General features: G+C 35.0%; 1 protein-coding gene across 4 annotated transcripts in view; it reads right to left on the minus strand.

The window, feature by feature from the left end:
• LOC145674140 (uncharacterized) overlaps positions 1 to 26956 on the minus strand; it is a 76659-nt gene that overhangs the window by 40900 nt on the left and 8803 nt on the right. For all 4 annotated transcript variants that reach the window (XM_081743974.1, XM_081743979.1, XM_081743983.1 and 1 more), the window contains exons 2-6: positions 20861 to 22396; positions 14735 to 14930; positions 6782 to 6918; positions 2865 to 2979; positions 463 to 618 (exon numbers count right to left, since the gene is read on the minus strand). In XM_081743974.1, the coding sequence (XP_081600100.1) occupies positions 463 to 618; positions 2865 to 2979; positions 6782 to 6918; positions 14735 to 14930; positions 20861 to 22258 (2002 nt within the window). In that variant the 5' untranslated portion in view covers positions 22259 to 22396. The remainder of the gene's footprint in view (positions 1 to 462; positions 619 to 2864; positions 2980 to 6781; positions 6919 to 14734; positions 14931 to 20860; positions 22397 to 26956) is intronic.

The following is a 26956-nucleotide window of genomic DNA, read 5'->3' on the forward strand; positions in this document are numbered from 1 at the left end:
GTGTCATTTATTAACATTATTTGATTCACAACTGGTAAATGCTTCAATTCCGAGATGTAAGCCGATATGGGTAGAAAACTTATTTCGAAATGTTCAATAATTAAAAATGCAGTGAAATTTAAACTAATGAACACTTCTTAATAACGAACTTATGGCTGATGATCAGCTAAAAAGAAAACTTTGTAGACAAGGTTGCTGAAAAAAATTTAATTTTAAAGTTCTATTTCCGGCCGTTTCTGAAGTTCGGAAATCCATAATTAAATTTGGCATATCAATTTATATATATATATGTAAAACAAAGTGCTTTTATGCGCAAATATATACGAAGTTGTACAATTTCAAGCTTTTACGTTCCTCATAGGTGAATGTTATACAGTAAACAGTTTCACTACAGTATTTACTTACTTACTTATATTTACGAAATAGTAAAGGAAAAAAAAAAACTATTTTCAGTAAACTTACCTCCGAATGTTCGCCTTCTCTCAGGCCAATTTCTAACATCAAGTTTTTCTTCAAGTAACAGAATCAAAATATTTGTGACAAGACCGATTTCTGTAGTCATATCATCTTTTCTGATCGTACTATGTGGGAAAAAATGAGCATACTTCTCAAGTCGCGCTGTAAATAAATAATTAAAAAAAAAAAAAAAAAAAAATCATACTAGCAAAATCACAGATCTCTGTATTATATTACTGATACAGTAAAACCTCCTTAATAGACATCTCCGCAATACGGAATTTTTCTTTATTTTATTTATTTATTTGTTTCTTTGTTTGTTTGTTATTTATTTTTTTGGTTTCGAAAGATAAGTATTACTGCGGAACAGAACTCTTGTTTTACGGACACGGGCAGCTTTCTTTGCCCTCAATGTTACAGTAACCTCTTCGTAAAGGATACGAATTATTTTCAGTTTCTAGATATTTAGCACAGATAATATTTTCTGCAATTTGAAAATAAATCTTCAAATGATCCCTTCAACTCATCTAGTAATTATAAGCAAACTTCTATCAGAAATTAGTGTCCGTAGGATTAAGACGGAAGACAACTACTGCAGGCTTTATTTCAAGAAATTCATAAACCATTATGATTGGTTAGTTCTGATTACATTTTCAGTATCTAATAATATTGTTGCATGTTGTTATTCGGTTACTTTTTTTTACTTTTAATACGGTCAGTAAGCGAATTAAGAAATTTTTATAGAGGTATGACCGTATTTGAGAAGAACATCTTTACACAAGCATTATACTTTGCGATACACGCTCACATAGACACATACCCAGCAATATTTATTTTTATTTACAGAGGGTGGTCTTTCCTCGTAACTCGAACATTGAATATACTGCAACTGTATCCTGCATATAATTACTACATAAGCCGTGAATAATCTAAATTTGCGTAACCTTTCTGTAATGAATATCTCCCATTTACGGACAATCGTGTCCCACCGGTGTCATTATTTAGTTCCTACTGTATAGGATATGTTAAAACCATGGACAACTTACGAATGGCTTCGAATTACTAAGTTGTCATGCGGCAAGTTACACTTCAGACACAAAGCAAATATAATTTTCTTTACTACCTGGTCTAGATGCGTATTGTACGTATATTGAAGGCAACACTAAATGCAATATCATACTTTCGCGAAATTTAACGAGGACTGGTACATTATATCAACTTGGTTAAGAAGTTTGCACGTCAGAACGTAATTTCATCAAAACATACATGAACTATTTTTGATCATACATTTCTGATCGCGGTTTGGCCTCGATCACTCAATCACAGTTTCACTTACTCAGGACTTCTTCTTTAATTATCCTCAATGTTTTCGTTAGATTTATAAAGTTATCTCCGTGCACAATATCGCCAGTTTTATCGTCAGAACATTTCGGGACGATTGCCCACATTCATTTTTAAGTATATATACGTTACTTGCTCTTACTGCTTTTGCATGCTCTAGCTGCTTCTTGTTTGCATGCTATGATTGCTTGTTAAGTTCGAAAAAAAATGAAATGAAATCTTTGAGTTTTACGTCCCGCGGTTATGCCGGTTAGGCTAAAGGAGACGGTGATGATGAGTAATGAATGAAATGGTGGAATGAAGAAAGTGGGAGGAAACGGGAGAACCCCGAGAAAACCCACGCACACGGTGTTTGTCCACCACAAAGTTCACTTGGCGGGGGCTGGGATCGAACCCGGGACCCCAAGTACCAGAGGTGAACGCTCTACCACTGAGCCACCGCGGTCCCTGCTTGTAAGTTCGATATTGTGCTTTTCATGTATGCTTAAATGGTTAATAAGGAAAAGAAAATATATATCCCATGGCTACTTCGACGAATAACAGAAGTAATATCAACATGCAATAAAATATTTTTCAACAAACAGAAACTTGGCAACACCTTCAACTGTTTTTGCCTCATTGAATATTTTGAATATAACAACTCTCTACCATTAATGAGGAGACATGTTTTTATGAGTATTATTCACTTCCTTACATACATCACTAACTTTCTACCTTCACTTTTAACCGTACCATTTCCCAAATCACTTTGTTAAAAGATCTCGCTTGATCCAAAAATTCAGAAAAATAAGCACAGGGCTTCAGTAGTAAAAAGTTTAGAATACAAGCATTTTCAACTTTATTTTTTTTTTTTTTCTAACATGACTTTAAACTTAAAACAAAATGAATAAAATAGGCACTCATAACTAACCAACTACTTAGGACGTATGCTTACTGTAGAGGTCGTAGTTACATCGATATACTTGTAGTTTAATTACCACATTACACTTGTAGGTCCATACCTCATATCATCTAGGTGTTCAAAAGCACTATTAAAACTACAAACCGCCAATACAGACTAACTTTACCTGCTAAATGTTTGTCGAAACCATGATCTTCCACGAATTTCCGTAATTCTTTACAACATTTGGTCAGCAGCAGAAGCAACTTCAAAAAACTCATTCGGACACTAACTTTTGGATACTACAAAAAGAACGAGACAAAAATACGAAATTACACTTTACTTTTATATTATACAAACATACAAAATACAGTTCACTGGCATATTATTTATTTATATGAGCTTTATTATCTATTTTTATGGGCTTTTACAGTTAAAAAAATGTTATGATAGTTTCGAACTCAAGTTACACAATTCATGGTGTATGCAACACCAGGATCTGATCCAGGGCCTCTCGAACTGAGGAAAGCAATTTACTTTAACCAACTTTTGTAGGAATCGATTTTATAGTCTTGATGCGCATTGCGTGACGAAATATAAGCATTTTTCTTTTACTATTATTAGTATGCTTGACAACACAAGATCTAAGAAAAAACACTTTGTCAATATCTTGTTTTCTGTTATTAGCGTGCTATCTGTTAGGATGCCTTCTGTCTACTGTCCACAACATGCAATACCTTTTACTACTGTATTTTTAGATTTTAGATCAACGATTCCGTATTTCTTTCTTTCTTTTATTTATTTTTAAAATTTAACTGTATTACATCACTGAAATATTTATTCACAATTATTTGCCTATTTAAATTTTAGTCCAATTACGACGAACTTACTGTGTTTTGTACACAGTGAGGAACAAGAACGATTACGTAAGCATTAATAAACTTTGTAGGGATTACTATTACTTGGAGCTGACAAGGTAATCCACTTCCGTTGTTGCTTTCCACAAATCCGTTAATAAGGACGATCTAAAAAAATTTAGATACTATTAACGATTTAATAATTAAGAATGGAGATAGCTCTTACTTTAATGACAGTAAATCTTTTAAAATAATTAAACCTCACCTCAATATTAATAATCTTGTAGTAATTGATAGTTGGGCTTTCTTAATTTCATGAGCAATTTCTCAATTTAAAACAATTTACGAAAGAACACACCTGGGGATTGCAATTAGCAGTAATAGATACCAGCTGGATTTATATCTGAACTTTTAGAGGTCTTAATAAAATATAACACAAAATCATAAATAACTAAATACTCTTATCATCACGCTCGCAACTTCTCAGCTTATGATAGCTACAAGATCTGTCCAAAAAGCATCGGGACTACTTTCACAAGGAGGAGGAAAAAATACAACTATTGCAGATATATCTACAGTGGGTTAAAATTCTTTTCTAAAAAAGAAAAATCTTTTACTCAATACATCTTTCATTACGCTTACTACGCCTCCTGGAAGTCCACAACTGGAATCTCCTTCAGATACTATGTCGACGCTGCTAGCACTCTTTCCATCATTCCATAATGGTGTATTTTCAGGCTCAGTTTCATTCGAGAGAAGAAAAAGAAGTTGGGCGGGAACGGGTGTGGATTGAAGGTATGCTGAAACAGTGCTGCCATGTTGCGTTATGACAGAAACTCATCACCAGTTACCGCATTTATCTAAAAAAAAAAAAAAAAAATCAGGCTCAAGCTTCACACATTCCAACAAGTCATGGCAAATCGATACACGGGTTTCCTTCTGTTGTCCAGGCAAATCTTGGGAACCAATTTGGTACACCCTTTTCTCATCTGTAAATCATCTGGCAACTTGATTCTTGACAACACCACAGAACTGCTCACTTCGGATTCGATCCCCACTCCGCAAAGGCTCAGAAGTAACTGAGCTTGGTTGTGCAGTATACCTGACATTCCTCACCAAAGCCTCTGCCCATGGAGAGCAGCCTCCATTCCTTCTCCTTGGCTAGAAAAATATCATTCTCGATACTTTTTGAACAGACCCTGTATTGCAATATTTTACAAATATCAACTCTAAATCACTAAATATTTTACTTACATATTTATTATTAAATAAGAAATTGACGCATAAATGTGATGATAATGATAAATTTTTGGTTGTTAATGAAATATTGATTTATGAAAAATGAACAAAAGTGTTATAGCTGTTTACGAAAACATCATGTATTTTTAGTTTCACCCTTCACACAGGGAAAAGAAGAAAATCCGAAACTTCTTCTTCTGAAAAATTCTATAAAACCTTAGTCCAAATACGTTGAATGAAACGGCTTTTAGGTGAGCATGCCTAGATCAGAACAATCAGACGAGCGAACATCGAAAAATTATGGTATGTGTGGGGGTCATTAAACGTATAAATCCGTTGTAGTCTCAAATTTCATCTTTTCCCGATCACGATACTTTTCTACTCGAAAGTAAAAATTAATAGAATTTATTAATTTAATAACTCATGTTGATCTCCTTTAAGCTAATGCAAATGAATGATTAATGAAAGAATTTGTTGAATGAGAATGTGGAAGCAAACGGGAGAATGCTGACAAGTCACAGATATGATGATGTTCATCACAAAATCATATGACCTGGGATCGAACAGGAGCCCCTCGTACCAGAGGAGAGCGATCTACTATAAGCCACGTGTCATCTAGTATACAAACAAGTCTTATATTAAATATTTATTTGCATATATAGTTCGGAAATGTATTTTTCGAAGTTATATTCTTTTCTCTCCCTCCTGGAACCAATATTACATATAATGAAGTTACGTAATTAGACATAAGATTCTTATAAAAGATTGTCTCTGCGAATGATCATCGATGAACATTCTACGAAGCAAATGAGAAAATGAATTGGCCAGTGCTCGATAAAAACCGATAAACATGACAGATTTCATACCATACAATTATTATTAAACCTGGAAATATCAGATCAGTAAATACTGAAGTACAGTTACGAAAGTGTGTGATTGAGTCTGTAGGTTTTTCTCTCTCTCAAGTCTTCAATTAAATCTTACTTATAAGAATACTGTATTTCTAAATGTTCGTAAATAGGTTTCAAAGATAACAGATTACTATTTGTTAAATATGACTACATTTTTGTTCTGTCGTACTTTAGCATTATTCGCACCTTGTTTCCATTTCCCACAAAGATTTTATATTCAATCCGTAACCATGTGTGAACCTACATGACCTTCTCATTATTGAACATGGAAAGTAATTTTTAATGTCACGACAGAATGCCTTTTAGATCAAAGAATACGAATTATAACTGCACTTGAATGGGGACAAAATAGATGGGAAAGAAATGTTTAGTTTAACGTCCCACGATATGCAAGTAAATAGTATTGTTGAAATGTACAAAAGTAATACCAAAGTAATGTTAGCAATAATAAACTGAAAAAAAACTCGATAACGTCTACAAAAGCTTATATAGTGCAGAGTCAATTACTCTTCTACTGGGGCCGCGGTGAGCCAGTATTAGAGCGATCATCTCTGATGTGTGAGATCCCTGTCTTGATTCCAGCTCACGCAAAGTGGGCTTTGTGGTAAACAAACGTAGTGTGTGGATTTTCTCGGAACTTTCTAGTTTCCTATCACTTTCTTCATTCCATCATTTCATTTATTATCTTCACAACCGTCTCACTTAGCCTCGGAGCATAAACGTGGGGAGTTACACAGGACCACTTTTCCTCAGATGGGTCCTCTACCATTAAGCCATGATACCCTTCAAATAAAAGATGGAATGAACAAGGAGAAGCAAATGTCAGAACAGCCATGTAATGACGTTTATCTTTCACAAATATCAAGGTTTCAACTCATCACCCTGAGCTCCTAAGCTCTAGAGCTGAGAACTGTATCATTGAGCACCATGACTTCTTCTCATATCAAAAAGTGCGTAAAAAAATCATATGCAATTCGCTTCATTTACAAATATAGTAACATACACAGAATGTAAGAAACACGTTATAGCAATGTATTTACAACAATACATGTATTTTAATATGTAGTAAGTTATATCGAATAATTTTAGTAATGTACCTGCAACAATTGAAGAACGTGGTATCCTTCTCCGCACATTAACATATCCTTTCCTGTTTTGGCATGAGTACAGAAAATGCTCTCTAAGGCTGTGTATGCATTCTCCAAGAATTCTTCATCTAGTATAGGTGCAGGATCTACGATGAAAGAAAATAGAACGTTTTTAATTTAACTTTTTCATATATTGAGTAATTATATGTTTAATTATCTTGATTCTAACTTAAGGATCATATTTATTATGGCTTTATTTTTCTTACATATATGGAAAATAATCACTTATGATTGGTCATACCATACGACACCAACATCTGCAGTACTGTACATTAATTGCTTTCTTCCAAGAATATACGTAACATAGACATACCAATAAAATCCAGTAAGATTATGGTGTCCCTTTGTGTGTTTTGTACGCAAGAATAGAAAACGCATATCTAGCCCATAAAATCATGTTTCGAAATCTGCAATACCACACAGTGAACACTAAGAACATCAATCCCAATCTGTTGAATTCTATCAGCTTATCGATTAGTTTCATAAATCTTATCTTTGAGATAACCCGATAACTAAAGTCACAGCCTGTTACGCCACCTATTATTCTTTCTGCCCCCAAAATGTAGACTTCCCTGTAGACAAGCCTGCTATTGGATCTAATTCTGCGGAAGGCTTTCGAAAAGGAAATAGGTAGCCAGAGTTATTTAAATATGCCCAGATATTCAGTAAACAGGAAATGAGTTCCGATGAAATTCGGAAATTCTATATATCTCATGCTAATAACACTGCCACTCCTCAACTTAACAAACTTCCAGCAGCAAAGGTACTTTAAGTATCAATTAACTCCGTTATGTTTCATCTATACATGATTCAGAATGTGAAGTCTTCTTTTTGGGAAAAAAAAAAAAAAAAACTTACAATTTCGAGCTTTTTTTTTTTTTTCGTTTCTCAAATACTATTAAATATAGCTATATTCAGTTTAACTTAATGTAGTTACATATTAATATTTGGTCTAGGAATTAATTCGTGCGGTTTTTAATAAAAATTGAAGCTTTATTTCAAAAACAAAGTAAATGAATACGTTAACAAAAATATTGTCCATCGCTAGCCACTACTTTCTCCCATCTTTCAGGCAATTTACGGATTCCGTGTCGAAAGAATTCCTCATCTTTTGACGCAATCTAATCAAAGATCCATTTTTCGATGTTTTCTGAAGAAGTGAACCGCTGTCCAATCAAATCGTTATTCATGCAATCGATCAAGTAGTAGTCAGACGGAGCAGTGTCTGGTGAATATCGCGGGTGGAGTAACACTTTCCATCCGACATTTTCCAAATAGGTTTTGACCGGTTTTGCGACATGTGGTCGAGCGTTATCATCTTGATAAATAAGTTTATTATGCCTGTTATTCCATTCTGCTCGTTTTCAGGCCAGAGCTTGCTTCAAACGCATTAATTGTTGTCGATAGCGGTGTCCATTAATAGTTTCACCAAGTTTCAGAAGTTCATAGTACACCACACGTTTCAAATCCCACCATATATACAGCATAACCTTTGCACAATGAATATCTCGTTTCGGTTGTGAAGGACCTGGTTCACCTTGCTTCACCCAGGCCTTTTTTCGTTTAGGATTCTCGTAATGAATCCACTTCTCATCACCAGTTACAATCCGATGCAAAAATCCCTTCCTTTTCTGTCTTTGAAGCAGCAATTCGCAAACGGTTTTTCTTCTTTCAACGTCTTTCTTTTCAATTCATGTGAAACCCAATAAGACATCTTTTGAATCATTCCTATGGCTTTGAGACGTTTGGAAACTGTTGTTTGCTCAACTCCAAATGCTTCTGCAAGTTCGTCCTGCGTTTGACACGAATCCTGATCAAGCAATGCTCTCAATTCTTCATCTTCAAATTCTTTTGGCTGTCCAAATTGCTTTTGGTCTTCCAAGCTGAAATCACCACCTTTAAACCGTGCAAACCACTTCTGACACGTTCGCTCAGCTAGAGCATGGTCACCAAACACTTCCACTAAAATATGATGACTTGCGGTAGCACTTTTCTTCATGTTAAAGCAATGAAGAATAACTCCCCGCAAAAACACTTTATCAGGCACAAAATGCGCCATTTTCAGTTGAAGAAAAAATGTTGTTGTTTCCGCTTCAAGCAACTGACATATACTAAACAAGATGCTCAATGACAGTAGTTTTCAACGCATGTTTGGATCAACGAAACTATGGGACAATAAGCTAGTTACGCTATCTTTTGTAAAACCGCACGAATTAATTCCTAGACCAAATACTATACAACACTTATTAATTGATTGATTGGTGTTTAACGGCCATTTTCACCACTGAGACTTACGAAATGAGGCCTACTGCTTGAAGCAGAATCTGAACCACTACTCGGGTTTTTATCGTAGGGTCAGTCCATTTCAAATCATCCAGCTAAAATATCAAATGAAACCCATAGTCTCAGAATGGCATGAGGATTTTTTTGTTTACTCTACTTGTCATCCTTATTGATCACACCAAATTTTAATTTGATATCTTATATACTTTTTTAGTTAAATTTTTTTTAGTTTGGTAAAATATACGTTTTTGTTGTTGCCGAGGGTTAAAGAGATTACGACATTGATATACTAAAAAGATCATAACTTTGTTACTTCTCATCATATCACAATGATTTTTTCACTAAAATGATCACAATAAGATACAGAATAAGGTAAAAATACATTCAGTTACTTGTACTTGAATTGTTGTAGTAAATATTAGCTCAAACCTGGATATTACGATTTTTTTAAAGAAAAAACATAAAATTTTAAAATACAGTAAAAACTTAAAGGCACTACATAAACCAAAGTATTTTATATGTATTTATAAGCCTAAAGGCATGAGCTAATGTGTTCTGAAAGAAAAACTGTGGGTTTTTAACTGCAAATATTTTTAAACCATTTATCTTTAGAGTACGGCCAGGTATTTCAAGAAAATCGTAGACCTTCACGTTGGCAGCCCTGGCGTTGTCCCTAATTGTCACAGGGACATGAACCATATCTCGTTACAAAGCTTATGGAACACAGATTCCAACAAGGTAACTTCTGTGCGCCCTTGTTTCCAACCCACACAAGAAGAAGAAGAAGAAAAATTGCTTTTTAAAAAAAAATATTTTGTCGGACTCTGGCAACACTGTTCATTGTCATACGCAGGAAAAAAATATCGCATACACACCAGACATTGGGTGGAATCATATAAAAAATAAAGGGCCTAGGTGCAATAGCTTGCGAGATAAAAATTCGAAATCTCGTATATACTATGGTTAACCTGTATATATTTTACGAAGGAACTGTGGTCTACCGTCAGGGTGGCAACCCTGGCGACTTCCCTAATTGTCACAGAGACGCGAATGATACCTCGTTGCAAAGCTTACGGAACACTGGTTCCAATGAAGTAACTTTTGTGCCCCCCCCCCCCCCGGTTCCCAACCCACAAAAGAAGATGAAAATCATCTTTGACTTTTGTGGGACTTTGGCAACACTGTTCTTTGTCATAAAAGAAAAATCACTTTCTCCTACGGATTCGGCATGAGGAGGCACAGTCTAGGTTCATTAGGAGCCGAGCAACAGTGGTTTGACGTACTGGCGCTGAGAGAAAGGGATGAGCCAGGCATCTTCTAAGGGTTAAACTAGTGTACATTTTACTTTCTGAAAAACTCATTGAATGATTTACATGTAAGGCGTAATGAAATAATGACATTTTAATCAAGCTGAAGATGTTAAATTATTTAAGCTGCAGTAAATTTATCAATGTTCTAGAACTAATACAACTGCGCATAAGCTTTTACAGTAAACTTTAAAATCAAATAACCAAAATGTAATTTTATTTTTTTACTCATAAGCGCTTTCGATAACTGTCTTAGTTTTTAATAAATTAAAAATATATTTAATATATTTAGAAAGTAAGATTGTTTCACGAAGTATTTCACAAATCAAAACAGTTCGTTGGAATCTTATATCAGTTTAGGTAGCAATTTCGTTCGGTATCTTGAGGAGTGCGAATCCTGCAGCCCTCAGGTTCATGAAAAAGAGTTGAGTTGATTTCAGTTAAGCGTCCCTTTCAGCAGCGAGGCTATATGAGACGTGGACCTACTGATTAACGTGGAATCCGAACCACATGAGTTCATGAAAGACTTTGGATTAAAAGCTACATGGTGTTTTTTTGCCACCAGCCATGGGAAGTCTCCTTGTGACGGTATAGGTGGCACTGTCAAGCGCATAGTGACAAAAGCAAGTCTCCAACGCAGTCCTGGTAATGCTATTGATAATTCCGATTTATTTATTTTTTGTTTATTTTTGCAAGGAAAATATAGAAAATATAAAGTTCACAATGATTAGAAAAGAAATCTTGATAGAGGCACGAAAAAACTTAGAAGGGCGTTTCACTCAAGCCAGGCAGTACCTGGAACACGTAGTCTTCATCACTTTGAGCCCAAATCTGAAGACTCCACTGGAACAAAACGAGTAAGTTTAGATGACAACTTTTGCACAATATTCAACTTTTCTGGAGAAAATTATTCGGTGAAAATGCCTGTTGTGGGTGTGCACAATTACATTGCATGCCTTTATGATGACCGGTGGTATTTTGGATTAGTTTTGTCAAAACATGATGATGAAGGAGACGTTAAAATTAAATTTATGCATCCCCATGGGCCTGCTCCATCTTTTCACTGGCCCCCAAACGAAGATGTTTGCTGGATTCCTATGAGTAACATAATTTCATGTGTAACCCCCCCAGTCACAAAAGCATCCGGAAGAATGTATTATTTTTCCGAAAAGGAAATAGGTTCAATCAATCTTCAGTGCAACAAGATGTTGAAACAAATGCAAGCCCAGAAATAAAATGTTGCTAGTGTTTTATTTAAACATTTTCTGTAATTCCACTTCAGGACCTCTATGGTGTAAATAGTAAATGAACCACTTCAGGACTTTAAGATGATTTGGTAAATTCTTTTTTCGTTCACTGATTATATTCAATCTGTTGTATGTGATGAATATGTATAATTCATTAAACTCATAGTGAATAGCTATTTTCTTCTTTTGTGGGTTGGGAACCAGGAAGGGGGGGGGGGCAAAAAAGTTACTTCATTGGAACCAGTGTTCCGTAAGCTTTGCAACGAGGTATCATTCGCGTCTCTGTGACAATTAGGGAAGTCGCCAGGGTTGCCACCCTGACGGTAGACCACAGTTCCTTCGTAAAATATATACAGGTTAACCATAGTATATACGAGATTTCGAATTTTTATCTCGCAAGCTATTGCACCTAGGCCCTTTATTTTTTATATGATTCCACCCAATGTCTGGTGTGTATGCGATATTTTTTTCCTGCGTATGACAATGAACAGTGTTGCCAGAGTCCGACAAATATTTTTTTTTTAAAAAGCAATTTTTCTTCTTCTTCTTCTTGTGTGGGTTGGAAACAAGGGCGCACAGAAGTTACCTTGTTGGAATCTGTGTTCCATAAGCACCTAGGCCCTTTATTTTTTATATGATTCCACCCAATGTCTGGTGTGTATGCGATATTTTTTTCCTGCGTATGACAATGAACAGTGTTGCCAGAGTCCGACAAATATTTTTTTTTTAAAAAGCAATTTTTCTTCTTCTTCTTCTTGTGTGGGTTGGAAACAAGGGCGCACAGAAGTTACCTTGTTGGAATCTGTGTTCCATAAGCTTTGTAACGAGATATGGTTCATGTCCCTGTGACAATTAGGGACAACGCCAGGGCTGCCAACGTGAAGGTCTACGATTTTCTTGAAATACCTGGCCGTACTCTAAAGATAAATGGTTTAAAAATATTTGCAGTTAAAAACCCAGTTTTTCTTTCAGAACACATTAGCTCATGCCTTTAGGCTTATAAATACATATAAAATACTTTGGTTTATGTAGTGCCTTTAAGTTTTTACTGTATTTTAAAATTTTATGTTTTTTCTTTAAAAAAATCGTAATATCCAGGTTTGAGCTAATATTTACTACAACAATTCAAGTACAAGTAACTGAATGTATTTTTACCTTATTCTGTATCTTATTGTGATCATTTTAGTGAAAAAATCATTGTGATATGATGAGAAGTAACAAAGTTATGATCTTTTTAGTATATCAATGTCGTAATCTCTTTAACCCTCGGCAACAACAAAAACGTATATTTTACCAAACTAAAAAAAAATTTAACTAAAAAAGTATATAAGATATCAAATTAAAATTTGGTGTGATCAATAAGGATGACAAGTAGAGTAAACAAAAAAATCCTCATGCCATTCTGAGACTATGGGTTTCATGACCTGGATGAATTGACATGGACTGACCCCGTAGGCATATATCCCCTGAGACTGAATCCCGAACCTGCGCAAAAGAAGCAACGATGATGATGATGATGGTGGTAGTAATAATAATAATAATAATAATAATAATAGTAGTAGTAGTAGTAGTAGTAGTAGTAGTAGTAGTAGTAGTAGTAGTAGTAGTAGTAGTAGTAGTAGTAGTAGTAGTAGTAGTAGTAGTAGTAGTAGTAGTAGTAGTAGTAGTAGTAGTAGTAGTAGTAGTAGTAGTAGTAGTAGTAGTAGTAGTAGTAGTAGTAGTAGTAGTAGTAGTAGTAGTAGTAGTAGTAGTAGTAGTAGTAGTAGTAGTAGTAGTAGTAGTAGTAGTAGTAGTAGTAGTAGTAGTAGTAGTAGTAGTAGTAGTAGTAGTAGTGGTGGTGGTGGTGGTGGTGGTGGTGGAGGAAGTTTAACAAGCAGTCTTGGAAAACAATTTACACGTGTTTATATAAACTATTTCATTCGGCCTAAACTTCGTTCAATTTCTTAGCAGAGTCGAGCGATCTAAGGCATGGTTTCACAACTTGTGGTACGCGAGCCGCTGTTAAACTGTACGTACGACTCATGAAGTTATTAATTATAATGTTACGCCAGTGGAAAACGATCGGAACATCTGGTCTGAGACACTAAGCTGGCGATCGCAAGGTTTATTTGTTGAGGGCTCGAATCCCGCTCAGAGCACGAATCTTCTGTATTCTCTTTTCACAACTATTTCATTATGATCATTTCTTATCGTCCTGTTTAGTCGTTGTCACTTGTCTAGTGACTTGTGCGTGTGTCTGGAGTGCAAGGTCCCAGGTTCGATTCCTGGTAAGAGCATCTAACGTACTACAGTGGTTCAGATCCAACTCTAAACTGTAGGTCGTCTTCTATGTACCCGCTGCTGGCAAAAAGCGTAAGTACCAATCAATCAATCATCTCTCTCTTTAACCGAAAGAGCAGAACTGTGAGACGTATAACTTAAAAAGTTGAGCACCTCATGCTATCTGTCCTTTGAAGCTAAAACATGTATGCCAATATTGAACACGTGTTCAAAAAATAAATAGATAAATAAATAGAAGTATCGTACTTAAGCATTTCTTTGTGTTGGGATGTTATTTCTGAATCCCATCTTCCGAATTTAAAAAAAATGTAAATATAAGCTAACAAAAATTTAAATGCAAAAGCATATTTACTCATTGAGGATACAATAAAAAGAAAGAAAAGGAAAAAAAACTTCCACCAGAAGAGAAAGGAACTAACTCCATCGTTCCGTTCGCAAAAAATGAACGAACTCCAAAGAATGTGTTCCTTCTGAATATTGCTTTTTAACATATTACTGTCTGACGCTCTAGTAAAAAAGTTTTATTCGATTTGAAAATAGCTTCTTTGAGTAAGCATTATCTTCATTTGTAAACAATTTATTGATTCTTCATTTCACATTCAGTTCGTACCTTACATGTGTGTTTTCGATACTAAAATATCGTCGAAACACCTTCGTAAGAATTCTCTGGTTGATACAAACTTATTTCTACAATAAGCAACTAAGTTACTGAAAAGCATAAGCACATACAAAAGAACATAACTGTGCAGAAAAGACAAATTTATAACACAAATTTTGTGAATTACCGTTCATGATAAACATATTAATCAATGGAGGACAGTTCGCTTCTGCAGGCGGTAAAGGAAAAACTTTCTCCCAAATGCTGTAGCCAAAAATACCGATGTCCACTGCCCAAAACATCACCCAGTCACCGTTTACTGTCAAAATCTGGCCTCTCATACATTGTGTCGAAAAGTGGGGATCCTCCTCAAAAGTCACGTCCTATTAAATTAAATTAAAATTATTGTAATTAGAACTATAAGAAGAATAAAACATTCATTGTACTTACATTTCTACTTTCCCAAACCACTGTATCATTACGAATAAATACGAAAGGCTTTTGCGATTATTTAAAGTATTTTTATTAGTTCTTTACGAAAACGTTCACGTTTTAATGGCTAAAACGTTATGGGCAAGTAACGATTGCAGCCAACGTAATATTTGTAAATAAAGCAAAGAAGTGAATACAACGGAGGTTTACAAAATATACTTGCGTGCAGAATTTCTATATACAGAGTGTTCATTGAAATGAAATATCTACGTTCCATGACTATGTTAAGTTGGCTAAAGTAGACAAATGAAAGTGAAGGATAACATAATGTTGTCCACCAATACGATTAGGAAGAGACCACTTCAAACATATACAAAAAATAAAAAATCAAATCCTTTTAGTTTTATGTGTTGATAATCAGTTACAATAAATCTACTGTATATATTTACACTACGTGTCATAAAATAAAACACACACATCAATTACACTGGTCAACAGACAAAATGCTTCGGAGATAAAACTAACCAATTCTTAATAATTTTAGGGTGCTGATACCGAATATGAAATTAGTTTTCGAAGATTGGTTCGGGTTTCAAAGAAATATGTTATCACCCGATGTGCTCTGCTAGGCAAATTAAGAGTTCGTGGCAACAGAGCTGTTTACTTATTTCAATAAACTTCCATTGTTTGACGGTTAGTTTCATTGCTATCCTCAGAGACATACGCAGGGGTGGGTCCTGCGGGTCTTGACACCCCGACTTGTTTGTAAATTTAGTCTAATTTCAGGTGCAATTTTACAAATTTTAATATAATTTAGATTCAAATTGTATTTGGACCCCCGAAAATCTTAGGGCCCCTCCCGAATTAAATTCCTGCGTAGTCACTGGCTATCCATATTGCTCGCACTTCATCGCTAACAAAGAAATATCAACCACTTCACGGTTTAGTTAGTATTGAAGAGTTTGCCTGAGAAAACATGTTGTGTAACGTTCTTTTGTAGTTACAATTTGCCATTTCGGACGTAGTGGTGGTGAGATATTGGATGGGTGGGTTGGTGCTATTATTATTATTATTATTTATCGTTATATGACTATACTAAGCAGAAACATGTCGCGTAAATGTGTTTGCAGTGCAGAGCAAATTGTTGTTTTTAACGAAGTGAAGCGAAAAGTTGAATTTCGCTCCTATCATAAAGAAAGTCTATCACTTGTACTTCGGCTGTAAAGTGGGAGATGTGGACAAGAAGTGAGCATCACATATATGTTGTAATACTTGTTCTACAAATATGCAGGACTGGCTACACGGAAAAAGGCCATGCGTGCCATTTTAAGTTCCAATGATATGGAGAGAACCGACAGATCATACTTCAAACTGCTATTTTTGCATAGTTCTTCCAATTCAAGGTCTATCCAAAAAAAAAAAAAAAAAAAAAAGTGGACTGCTACTTATTCAAATATTCCTTGCAATGTTCGTCACTGTGCCACACACTGAAGAACTAAAGGTTCCACAACTTCCCGTACCTTACTCCAGTGTTGCACCCAATGAAGAGCAAAAGGCGAACAATGTCGACCCACATTGTCAAATTCTGCTGCAGATTCATTGTCTTCCACCGATCCTAACTTCACAAAACCAAAATATCATTATTTATTCACCATATGATACTCAACCTGAATTAAATTACTTGGGGTTGTCAAAAAGCGGTGCAGAACTGCTGGCATCCAAACTCAAGAAGTGGGGAGCTTATTTTGAAGATCTAAATGTGTTCGTGTTTTGAACACGTCAGAATCCCTACACAATATTTTCAGTGGAAAGTGACATATTACGTTATAACAATGTAGGCCTAACTGGTCTTATGAGTAAATTTAACATAGACGATAATCTCGATGAAAGGCGGCTATTCATAGACGCATCAAAACATTCTTCAAATATATTCTCCGTAAACTTTCACAAATTGTGAAACTAAAATCAGGTAAGAACCCTTATTGGCACTCAAATTCGCTAACTCCTCAATGATCCTGAATTTGATGTAGTGTTACAAAAAGAGGAGAGGATTGCATGAGATTCTTTCCGAAAAGTGGTGACAAATGTTTTGGTCTCAGAACTATAAGGAAGTAGAGGTGCACCTTATACCTTTTACCAAGCAATAGGGTGTAATGTATCACTAAAAATATATATGTTGCACTCCCACATAGATTTCTTCCCAGAAAATTGCGGAGCAGTCATTGATGAACATGGGAAACATTTCTACCAAGTTATATCTATGATGGAGAAACGATATCAGGGCTACTGGAGCAACTCTACTCTTGCCGATTGTTGTTGGACGGAAAATTCCCAATTTTACCTCAATTTCCCCTTTTATCGTACAACACACACAGACACACATTATCATGATTCCATTTGAAAGCCTGTTTTATTCTGAAGAGAATGATGTGTAAGTCACGATACTCAAATAAATAATACTGTTCGGATTCATTTGATTTTATAGTTATCTCACTTTTTCCTATATGAAATTTGGTATTGTCTAGCAGAACTGAGAAATATTTTTTTCGTCACAACTATTGTAGGTATTACAGTGAAACTTGGCACATGTATTACTTATAAACTACAGTAGTTTTAAAGGTATATTATATTTGGGTGCCTTTAGTCGGGGCCGTACCAGGGGGTGCTACATTTGAAAAAACGGATTTTTGGACGGGAAATTCCCAATTTTACCTTAAATTTCCCTCTTCTTATACATTATGTACACATGCGCATAGTACCACTTGCAAGCTTGGTTTATTCTGAAGTGAATGATATATGAACCAAGATAATCGGATGAACAGAATTGAAGCAATAGCTACTTAAGTGAAAGACCAAATAGAAAATTAAAGAATCTAAGTGTCAATACTACATAACACACATTTCTATCGATTACACTTAAACTCGAACCAATTCATCATTTTTATTTTTATTTTCGTATTCAGCATCCTCATTTGCATAAGAAAATATACTTTTCTTTTCCGAAGCATGAAAAAAGTTAAAATTTCTTGTCCAGTGTTATCTTTCTGTTTCATACACAGCCGAGTGTTACGAAGTAACTGCAGGGCCTTGATTAAAAAGGCTGTAAATATGACAAGATCTCATTTAATACTAACTTCTCTCTCCTGGAAAGTACTCTGGACTCAAAAATCTGGGAAATGTGTTTACGCAAAGCAGGCTCTTTGGAGGTCCTCGATGTGATATAAGGAAAGACAAATTTCTTTATGAATTAAAAGAGTTATACTCACTGTTCCAAGACATGCTCATACCAATACTATATTCTGAGTCTTCCCCGAGATCATCTATGGATTTATTGAGAAACAAACTATGATGCATTAGTAAAACTATGGTCGCTATCCTATCTTCAGAAAAACGAAAACGTTCATTAACGTCTAAAAGGTAATGAGCACGTAACGACTTTAGTCAACATAATTGTATGGTTTCAATATTACAGAGGTGAAAACAACCAAGTTTTACACAGTGTAGTTTCATGCAGAAATTAGTTTCTATATGGAAAATGTTGATTGAAATGAAATCTTTGTTTCATGAGTATGTTCTTCAGAATGAATTCAACATACATGGATGTCTCAATAAAGCCAGTGTAAAAGTGAGAAGGAAATAGGTTCCTGTTAAGGAATCTCATAGAATACACAATTAAATGTTGTACCTAGTAAATTAAAAGAATAACTTCTCTGAAATATACAAGAATAGTAAACGCGAAGATATTGTTCCTTTTATAAGCACAAGTGTAAGAATACATGAGAAACAAGATCCCTAAAATAAAATAAAACAGCAAAAACATGGGAGAATGTACAAAGGCACGAGTGAACTCAGGTAAAGATTTAACCTAGACTGAATATAATCAAGAATGAAATAGGAACATCTAAGTGATTCTGAAAATGTTCCAATACAGGAAAGCATTATTTTGTTAGCCTGTTAATACACACGTGGTCAGCTTGAAATTGAATCACTTATTAAAAACTTAAAAAACACACTTCCCCAAAATATGATTCTGCTCCAGCCGAACTACTAGAATTGGAAAAAACAGAATAATCAAAGAGATCCAAAGATCATGCTTAATATGGTAAGAAGAACCTGTGGAATAGAAAGAGTCAGAAATGCCTACTTTTAAGGCTACGAAACTTACTGCGATAATTACCGAGGAATATCGATATCACCAATCTGTTACAAGATCTTCTCAGCAAGGTTAACTCCGTACGTACATAAAATTATCGGATACCATTAATGTGGCTTCAGACATTACACAATAGATCAACACTGAATTAAATATTCTATATTAACAGAAAAAGTGGGAATATGACGGTACAGTTCACTAACTAGTCGTAGATTTTAAGGAAGCCATGATTCAACTATCTTCTGTAAGACTGGCTAACTACTGGCCACGCCACCGTCGACTCCGCAAGTAATTATGTAGTCTTGAAACGTCATCTACGTATCTATATACTAAATACTTGTGAAACAGCATCAACATCATTCAGGGCGCCGTATGGTGTAGTTACTGTCGATTGACAGAAGGATTATCAAATTTTGTAATTGTTACCATTGTTACAGTTTAAATAAATATCAATAACTTGAAAGAAAAAGATTAGAAACATTAAGTCAATTTAAAGGTGCTTCATTACTAATAAAGTTACTAATTATAATTAAGATAAAGTTGAATGAATATATGAACTGCGGGATCTGTAGCTTTGCATTCGTTGAAGGACTTGCTTCTTTGGAGAATTAGTAGTGAATGATTCGAGCCGCTGAAAGCGATGAAACGATTCCATTAGGCACCAGACTTTCGCACGTAGTTCTGACGCGAAAGGCGGCAATAACTCTGTGCTTTACCTCGCTGATGGATTAGATTCTTTAGAGAGTCGGTAATTATTGATGTGACCAACCGAAGAAGGCGATAGAGTACCAGAGTCTCACATTAGTTATTGATGCAAAAGGAGGTAATAATTCTGCAGCTTTAACCACTTGAACAATTGGATTTCTTAGAGAATCGGTGGTTAGTGATGCGAGCCGCCAAAGGTGGTGATAAGCCAAGAGTTGGGCGCAGTAAGGCGCAAAGGCTTGTCCCTGTCCGTTCCTATATAACCACTTATCCATTTACTTATAACTTTGAACATTCTCGGACTCATTTTTATTGATTATTATTAGAAAAAGTGAGATGATTGCTCTGTTTTTTCTCTTTATTTATTTATTGACATTGTGGTTGTTCTTTCGAAAAAAACACGTCCGTATACTAAACATACATTAGATTTCAGAAAATTAAGCTGTTATGACATTTCCACTCCAAAACTAGCTTGTGACATCAAGATAAACATATTAAAACGCTTAAAAAAAAATGGAAGAAACATAAGATTTCACATATATTGGAAACACTGATACTCATGATGACACAGATAGCAAAAGGAGGAGGTAGCAAAAGAAAAGGTTAACTCAAACAAACAAACAAACACAAACACAAACAAAACAAAATAAATAATAAAAAAAAAACTTTAAAATCATCAGGTGAAATATTTATCACTTCTCCAAATACTACAAGTTCCTTCAAAAGAAAGTTTCCTTTCCATTTTTACATCCGACTGATAAACGCACAAGCGTGTCCTGAATAAATTCGACGTTTGCATTCTATTTGCAGAGGCTGAATAAATAAAGAATTTTAAAATGTTCTCTGCACGCCAGTTTGAATACAACAGAAAACATTAACAGAGAGAGAGGGAAAAAAAAGATGATTTAGAGTATTTGAGAAGTTTAAACTAACTAACTTTTTTAAAAACAGGTAAGTATGAGAAAGTCATGAGTGGAATTTCAAAATAAAACTCTTGACTTTCTCTTCTTCAAAATTACATACCTGACTCCAGAATCCTACTATAACGCCTTTCTGAATATTTTCTTTCTTAGGAATAGAACATTTATGTAGGTGTTTCTGCACGTCCCTGCTTATTGCTGATAATTGTTCTTCCCAATTAGAACCAATGTAGCCAAACATATATTTCAATGGAAGCACACGCACGATCCTTACATCTTTCCACATTGATACTTTTTCTTCTTCTGATGTATCTTTGTTAGTACATATCTCACTTTCTTCATTCAGAGTTTTATTTAAGTCAGACAATTTGCGGATTCTCATTTGTCCAATTACCTTATTGATGTTCACATCCACAGATGAATCACTGGTGTCAAACAAAGTTACTGCATACCCCTGTAGTTTAATATCTACTTGAAGTTCTATTCCGAAACAGTTTTCGAAAGTGGTCTTTATTTGTTCAGTGTCCAGTGAATTTAGACCACCCACAAGCTGCTTTTGTGTGTATAATTTCAGCCGATGATATGCTGCAAACGACTTTGAAGTGCTGCATGTACAAGCACGCATCAATTGATACAGAACTTCTGATTTAAGAACGAAACAAAACTTCACTTGTTGTGCTGGTAAATGACTGGCAACCATCCGCAAAAACTTCAACACTGGTATGAGAAGAAGCAAATCTTCATAATCACTACATTTATTATATGATATATAATCAGAGTACTTTTTCACCACGCCTTCAATAAACTGCATTAGTCTAATATCAGCAGCTACTTCATATAAATCAGGCTGTCGCGAACAGTCATCAGAAAGTTGGGAAATAAGTGTATGCTTATCTGCGACTGGAACTGTCTTTGAACATATTTTATGAATTAAAATATCCACTTCTTTCTCCATAAACCCCTTCTCATAAGCAACATCATTACTTTGCTCCTCAATATCAATTTCATCTATTTCTTCTTCTTCTTCTTCGTTCATATTCTCGTCTTTCTCCAGCTCCTTCCCTTCTGCATTTCTCTTGGCCAGAGACATTCGGGCAACAATTTGTTCAAATAAACTGCGAGTTTTACTTTCTTCAGATTCTTTAGTGTTGCCTCCGTTTTCACGTACGCAAACATTCTCTTCGGAAACAAGTCTGATATCACTAAGACTTGAATCAGCATTACTATGTACAGAAGGTAATTCTCCTGGTTTATCGTCGTCTTTACTGATTTCATTTGTTTCATTTGCATTAAGTTTCTTTGTTTGTTCTTTGTAACGATTTTTCATAAGATTTATGAATGAATCGATAAGATTATTAGTCTTCTTTTGTCGTTCCTCAATGTTGGGGAAAGCAGAACCATTACTTTCAGCTGGTGGCGTCAAGTTTTCATCCGAAATATCTTCTATGGTTGTATTCACCTTTCTCTCCACTAAATTCGCTGATGTCATATCGGAATTCATTTTGTTAATATTCTCGAATCTCTAGAAACAGTAACTTAGGCACTAATGCTATTCTGTTAGATCATCACCGCAATAGTTAAATTCTTTTCATCCTATACCCCAATATCAGGCTTCTAGTTTATCATTGTACGTTGAGACCTAAAAGGAAAATTGAAAAATATTAGTTAATTGATTTTACCAACGAAGATAAAAAAATATACAGGGTACTAATTAATTTCCCGTGTAAGATATGCACTAGCATGTCTGTTAGTACGTACCTTCCAGTATTATATACATGGTGTGTTAAAAGTCCCCTGACATAGGGTAACTCTGTTATTATCAGAGTTACTACAAAATGTAAGAGGAGAAACCTTCTCCAAATATGATGTTTTCAATCCAAAGTAAAGGAATTTTTCAAATCGGACGAGCCGTTTGGGCTGTACACTTTTTATGTGCCCAATGTTAAATGAAAATGCAACGTTGCCATTTACCCTGGGTCCATAATATAAGTGAATGAAGTCACTGTTTGGAACGGGAGCTGGCTACCGACATGTTAACATAAAAGACAGCAACTTCATTCACTCATGTTGTGGGTGCAGGTAAACTGGAACGTTGCATTTTCATTTAACACTGGGCGCATAAAGAGTGTACAGCCCAAACGCTTGTCCGATTTAAAAAAATCCTTCACTTTAGATTGAAAACATATTTGGAGACGGTTTCCCCCTCTTACATTTTGTTGTAACTCTGATAATAACTGAAAGTTACCCTATGCCAGCGGACTTTTGAGACATCCTATATATATATATATATATATATATATATATATATGTACAATATATAAAACTACTTGTTAAGATTTTAAGATAGTGTGCTCTTAAAAAAACCTGAATCGAAAATAAATTTCAATTTCAATTAAAAAAAAAAAAGTTTTATGGTCATTTGACCCCGAAATCCTAAGCCGGTGTCTACTAAAATTCCAAAATGAAATTTCATTACTTTTCTGTGACCTTTTCTTTACCAAACTATAAAATTTCGTAACATTCAACAATTAATAACAGTACCTACATTCTGTGCCACTTAGTTTTATCTTATCTCTACTTCCAAAGGCTGTTCCTCGGAGCAATAAAAACTTGATGTTTTCTCACATCACTTTCAGTATATTCACTGTATACTGTATAGTCTGCTTTGTTCGGTAACTAACCAACAGCACTCACAAATCCACTGATCTTGAAATTACATAGATCCTATCTATAGATTATGTACATATATTGAGAAATCCTTAGTATTCTTCAAAAAGTCATATTGTAAACCGTTCTACTGATGGATTCTCTCTCTCTTTTAAGTTGGCTAATATTGTTTTACACTTTATATATATATATATATATATATAAAAATCGATCTCCTTCTGAAGTGTTTCAACTTCCTCTTCGGTATGTTGTAACAATCCTTTTTCTTCTTCTTCAATTCTTTTTACGGTATTCTGCTTCCATCTTGATTTTGTTCTGGCTTACGTTTTCCTCATCTAGTTTTTGTTTGAAAACTTCCATTCGTTTCAACGAGGCATTTCTCACAGCCATGATCATACGTTTTGTTACCAATACCGTAAGTAAACCTCCAATGGATAGTACGGCACAATATACGGAATGCTGGGAAATCAAATGATGTTCAGAGTGGTTCTACACTAAACACTCTTTGTTAACAGAAAATCTTTCTACACTGCACTATTTCCATGGAACATTGTTAGAAAATTCTACAAGTTTTTCATCATGACTGAAAATTCTCATAAGAAATACATCTAACTTGTCTTTCTTAAAATTAAACGATTTATATACTTCTTGAATATGTGGTGTTTCACACGGCGATAAATAACTTTTCTTAATTGCATCTGCTTTGACGTAAGCTACATGGCTTTTCGAGGTCAGTTTCAGTATAGCACTACTAATACAGTTGTCATCACATACGAAAAAAGGCATGATGATCCTCTCATCATAACCTTACGCAATTATGGATTCTGATTAACTAATGATGTAAACAAAGAAACGAGAAAATTTCTGCAATCTTTTGTGAAAGAAAGAATTCCAAGTTCTTATATTCCTTTGCATGCTGCTGTTGAACTAAACTCAATATCCACTGATCTAACATCCAGAAGATTCTCTGTGTTTGTCACATCCACAGCTATCAGTTGCTCGGCTGTTTCAACAGAAGACATCACATTTCTTTTCAAGAAGCGATTACCACTACTGCGGACCACAGAATACAGTTCGTCAAACATGAATAGTAAAAGAGGCTTGTCTGATTGAAAATCTGTCAGATAGTGTACTAGTTCTAATGTTACTGATTGCAGGAATGAAAGTTTCGCTTGTAGCAGGTCGACCGCTATAAACTTCTCTAGAACGTGGAAATTTTGTATGTCCGGAGGTTTTGAAGACACTTTATCGACATATTTTTCAAGAAAGGCAACATCTCGATTGCTCTTTCGCAAAATGAAATGAAAATGAAATTTTTGAGTTTTACGTCCAACGTTTATGCCGGTTGGCCTAAAGGAGACGGTGAAGATGAGAGATGAATGAAATGGTGGAATGAAGAAAGTGGGAGGAAACGGGAGAACCCCAGAAAACCCACGCACATGGTGTTTGTCCACCACAAAGTTCAGTTGGCGGGAGCAGGGTTTGAATCCGGGACCCCAAGCATTAGAGGTGAACGCTCTACCACTGATCCACCGCGGAACCGATCGCTCTTTTGAATTTGGGTGCGAATTAAGCTGAATTTCCATGCGTGGGATATAAGCGTGTTTTGCTTGCGATTTGATAGTGTCTTAAGCCGATCATAGACTTTTTGGCGGTGAATTTTGACGTTTTATAGAACAAAATTTTCCAGTCTCTACTTAAATTTGTACAAATAAATAAATAAAGAAAAAAAAAGTGACCCAAAAGCTAAATTTCGTGACTTTCACGATCGTTTTGTGATTAAGTGATTTTTTCGCGACTTTCGTGATCGATAGACACCCGGTAAGCTTAAACGGAAAGTGTTATGTTACAAAAAAAAGACGCATTTTCATACCTTAATATTTATTTTCACAATAACCAATTTAATGATGTGACATCTGGAACAGCTTGATTAGTCATGAGCGCTGAGAACTTGTTGACTTTAAAAACTTGAATCATAAGGCGTAACTTAAAGCTCCAGGTCAGCATTCAAAGGGAAATAAATAAATTTTAAAAAACATTTAAAATAGTAAAATTCGCCTTATTCGCAATTTTAAGAATACCATATTTTGTCATGGTTGGTATCAAATATATACATATATTAAGTAATTTAACCCCCTGTGGACCTATGTAACTTCCCAGTAACAGTTATGTTTCTTTTCTTTATGTGCTCATTTCTTTGCTGTACCATTGTGGCTTACTCTAAGCTTCAATTTCGCGATCTGGGAAAATGCTTCTCGAAGCTTGATTGTTTGGTTGAACCCATTTTCTTTTTTTCCAAAGTGGAAGCCTTAAGTTGTCGATTCTGCGAGTGACTATTACTTATGTCTTCCTTCGTTTGGACTTTTTCACATGTGAGCTTCGGAGTAAAATTATTAATTACTTTCTTGGAAGTGTATACATTAGGTTTATCGTTTGTTTTATGGTAAATCAATGTATTGCTGAAATTTCCATCTAAAAAAAGTGTATGTGTAACATTCAGGTTACAGTGGGGCACAGAGTTTTGGTTTTCGCACAGCATCAATCGTAGTCAGTAAGATTACCAAAGAACAACTACTTGTAGGTATTATTATTTTACTTTTGACTTAGATAACCGTAATAAATCCTAAACTTTTTAACAGAAACATGCGTATTAGAGACATAACATATGGCACATAGGATGACTATATTACACTAGTAGCGATCTAGAAAAATCTGAGCCCTTCCCCCCTAACCTAGTAGCTAGAGCTCGTGCCTTTGGTAAAAAAGGATTTCAGTTCAATCCTCGGTAGGATAGCATCGAACGCACTACAAGGTTGAGAACCCACTTTAGTTGTTGCCCTATATAGCCTCGTTGCTGACAAAGGATTTAAATACAAATCAATGAAAAGAAGAATCTGAATTCTATGATCGTCTGTGAAAGGAAAGAAAAAAGCAAGCAAGCAAAATTATATATATATATATGAGAGAGAGAGAGAGAGAGAATAAGTGAGAGTAAAGAAGGTCAGATTATTACATATGAAAAGTACGACTTATAGTCATCGGAACAAACAACTGAGACTTGGTATTATCGCTTTATGTTTGTGTCAAGAGAATAAAGTATAAAGTAAGAAAAGAGGACGGCCTTATGACTCCATGTGAACAGCATGCTTAAAAATTTTAAAAAAGCTTGCTTGTTGTGGTGCCTTTTGAATATGTGAGACATGACTAAACTGGTCATCTTCATCAGTTCAATCAAAAGTGGGCACAGTGTTAGTGGCCCATTTTCACGCGTTTCTAAAGTCAGGTATTTCAAGTGTAAGACAGATCTTCTATACTGCAAATTCTAACTCTTTTATGAAATTACTTGTTTCAAAATAACTTGATATGAATAATAGTAATTCTATTCATAATTTCTAGAACGAAAAACAGCTATAATATAACAGGGTTTTATTTAAGCGGGATCGCATCACTTTTCTGCACAAAATCATAGAAATGCGATGAAAACTAAAAACAGGATCGCAAATGCGATGCATTTATAACCGTAAATTATTGC

The sequence above is a fragment of the Thermobia domestica genome, chromosome 2 (genome assembly GCF_964235325.1).
Source record: "Thermobia domestica chromosome 2, izTheDome1.hap1.1, whole genome shotgun sequence".
NCBI classification, from domain to species: Eukaryota; Metazoa; Arthropoda; class Insecta; order Zygentoma; family Lepismatidae; genus Thermobia; species Thermobia domestica.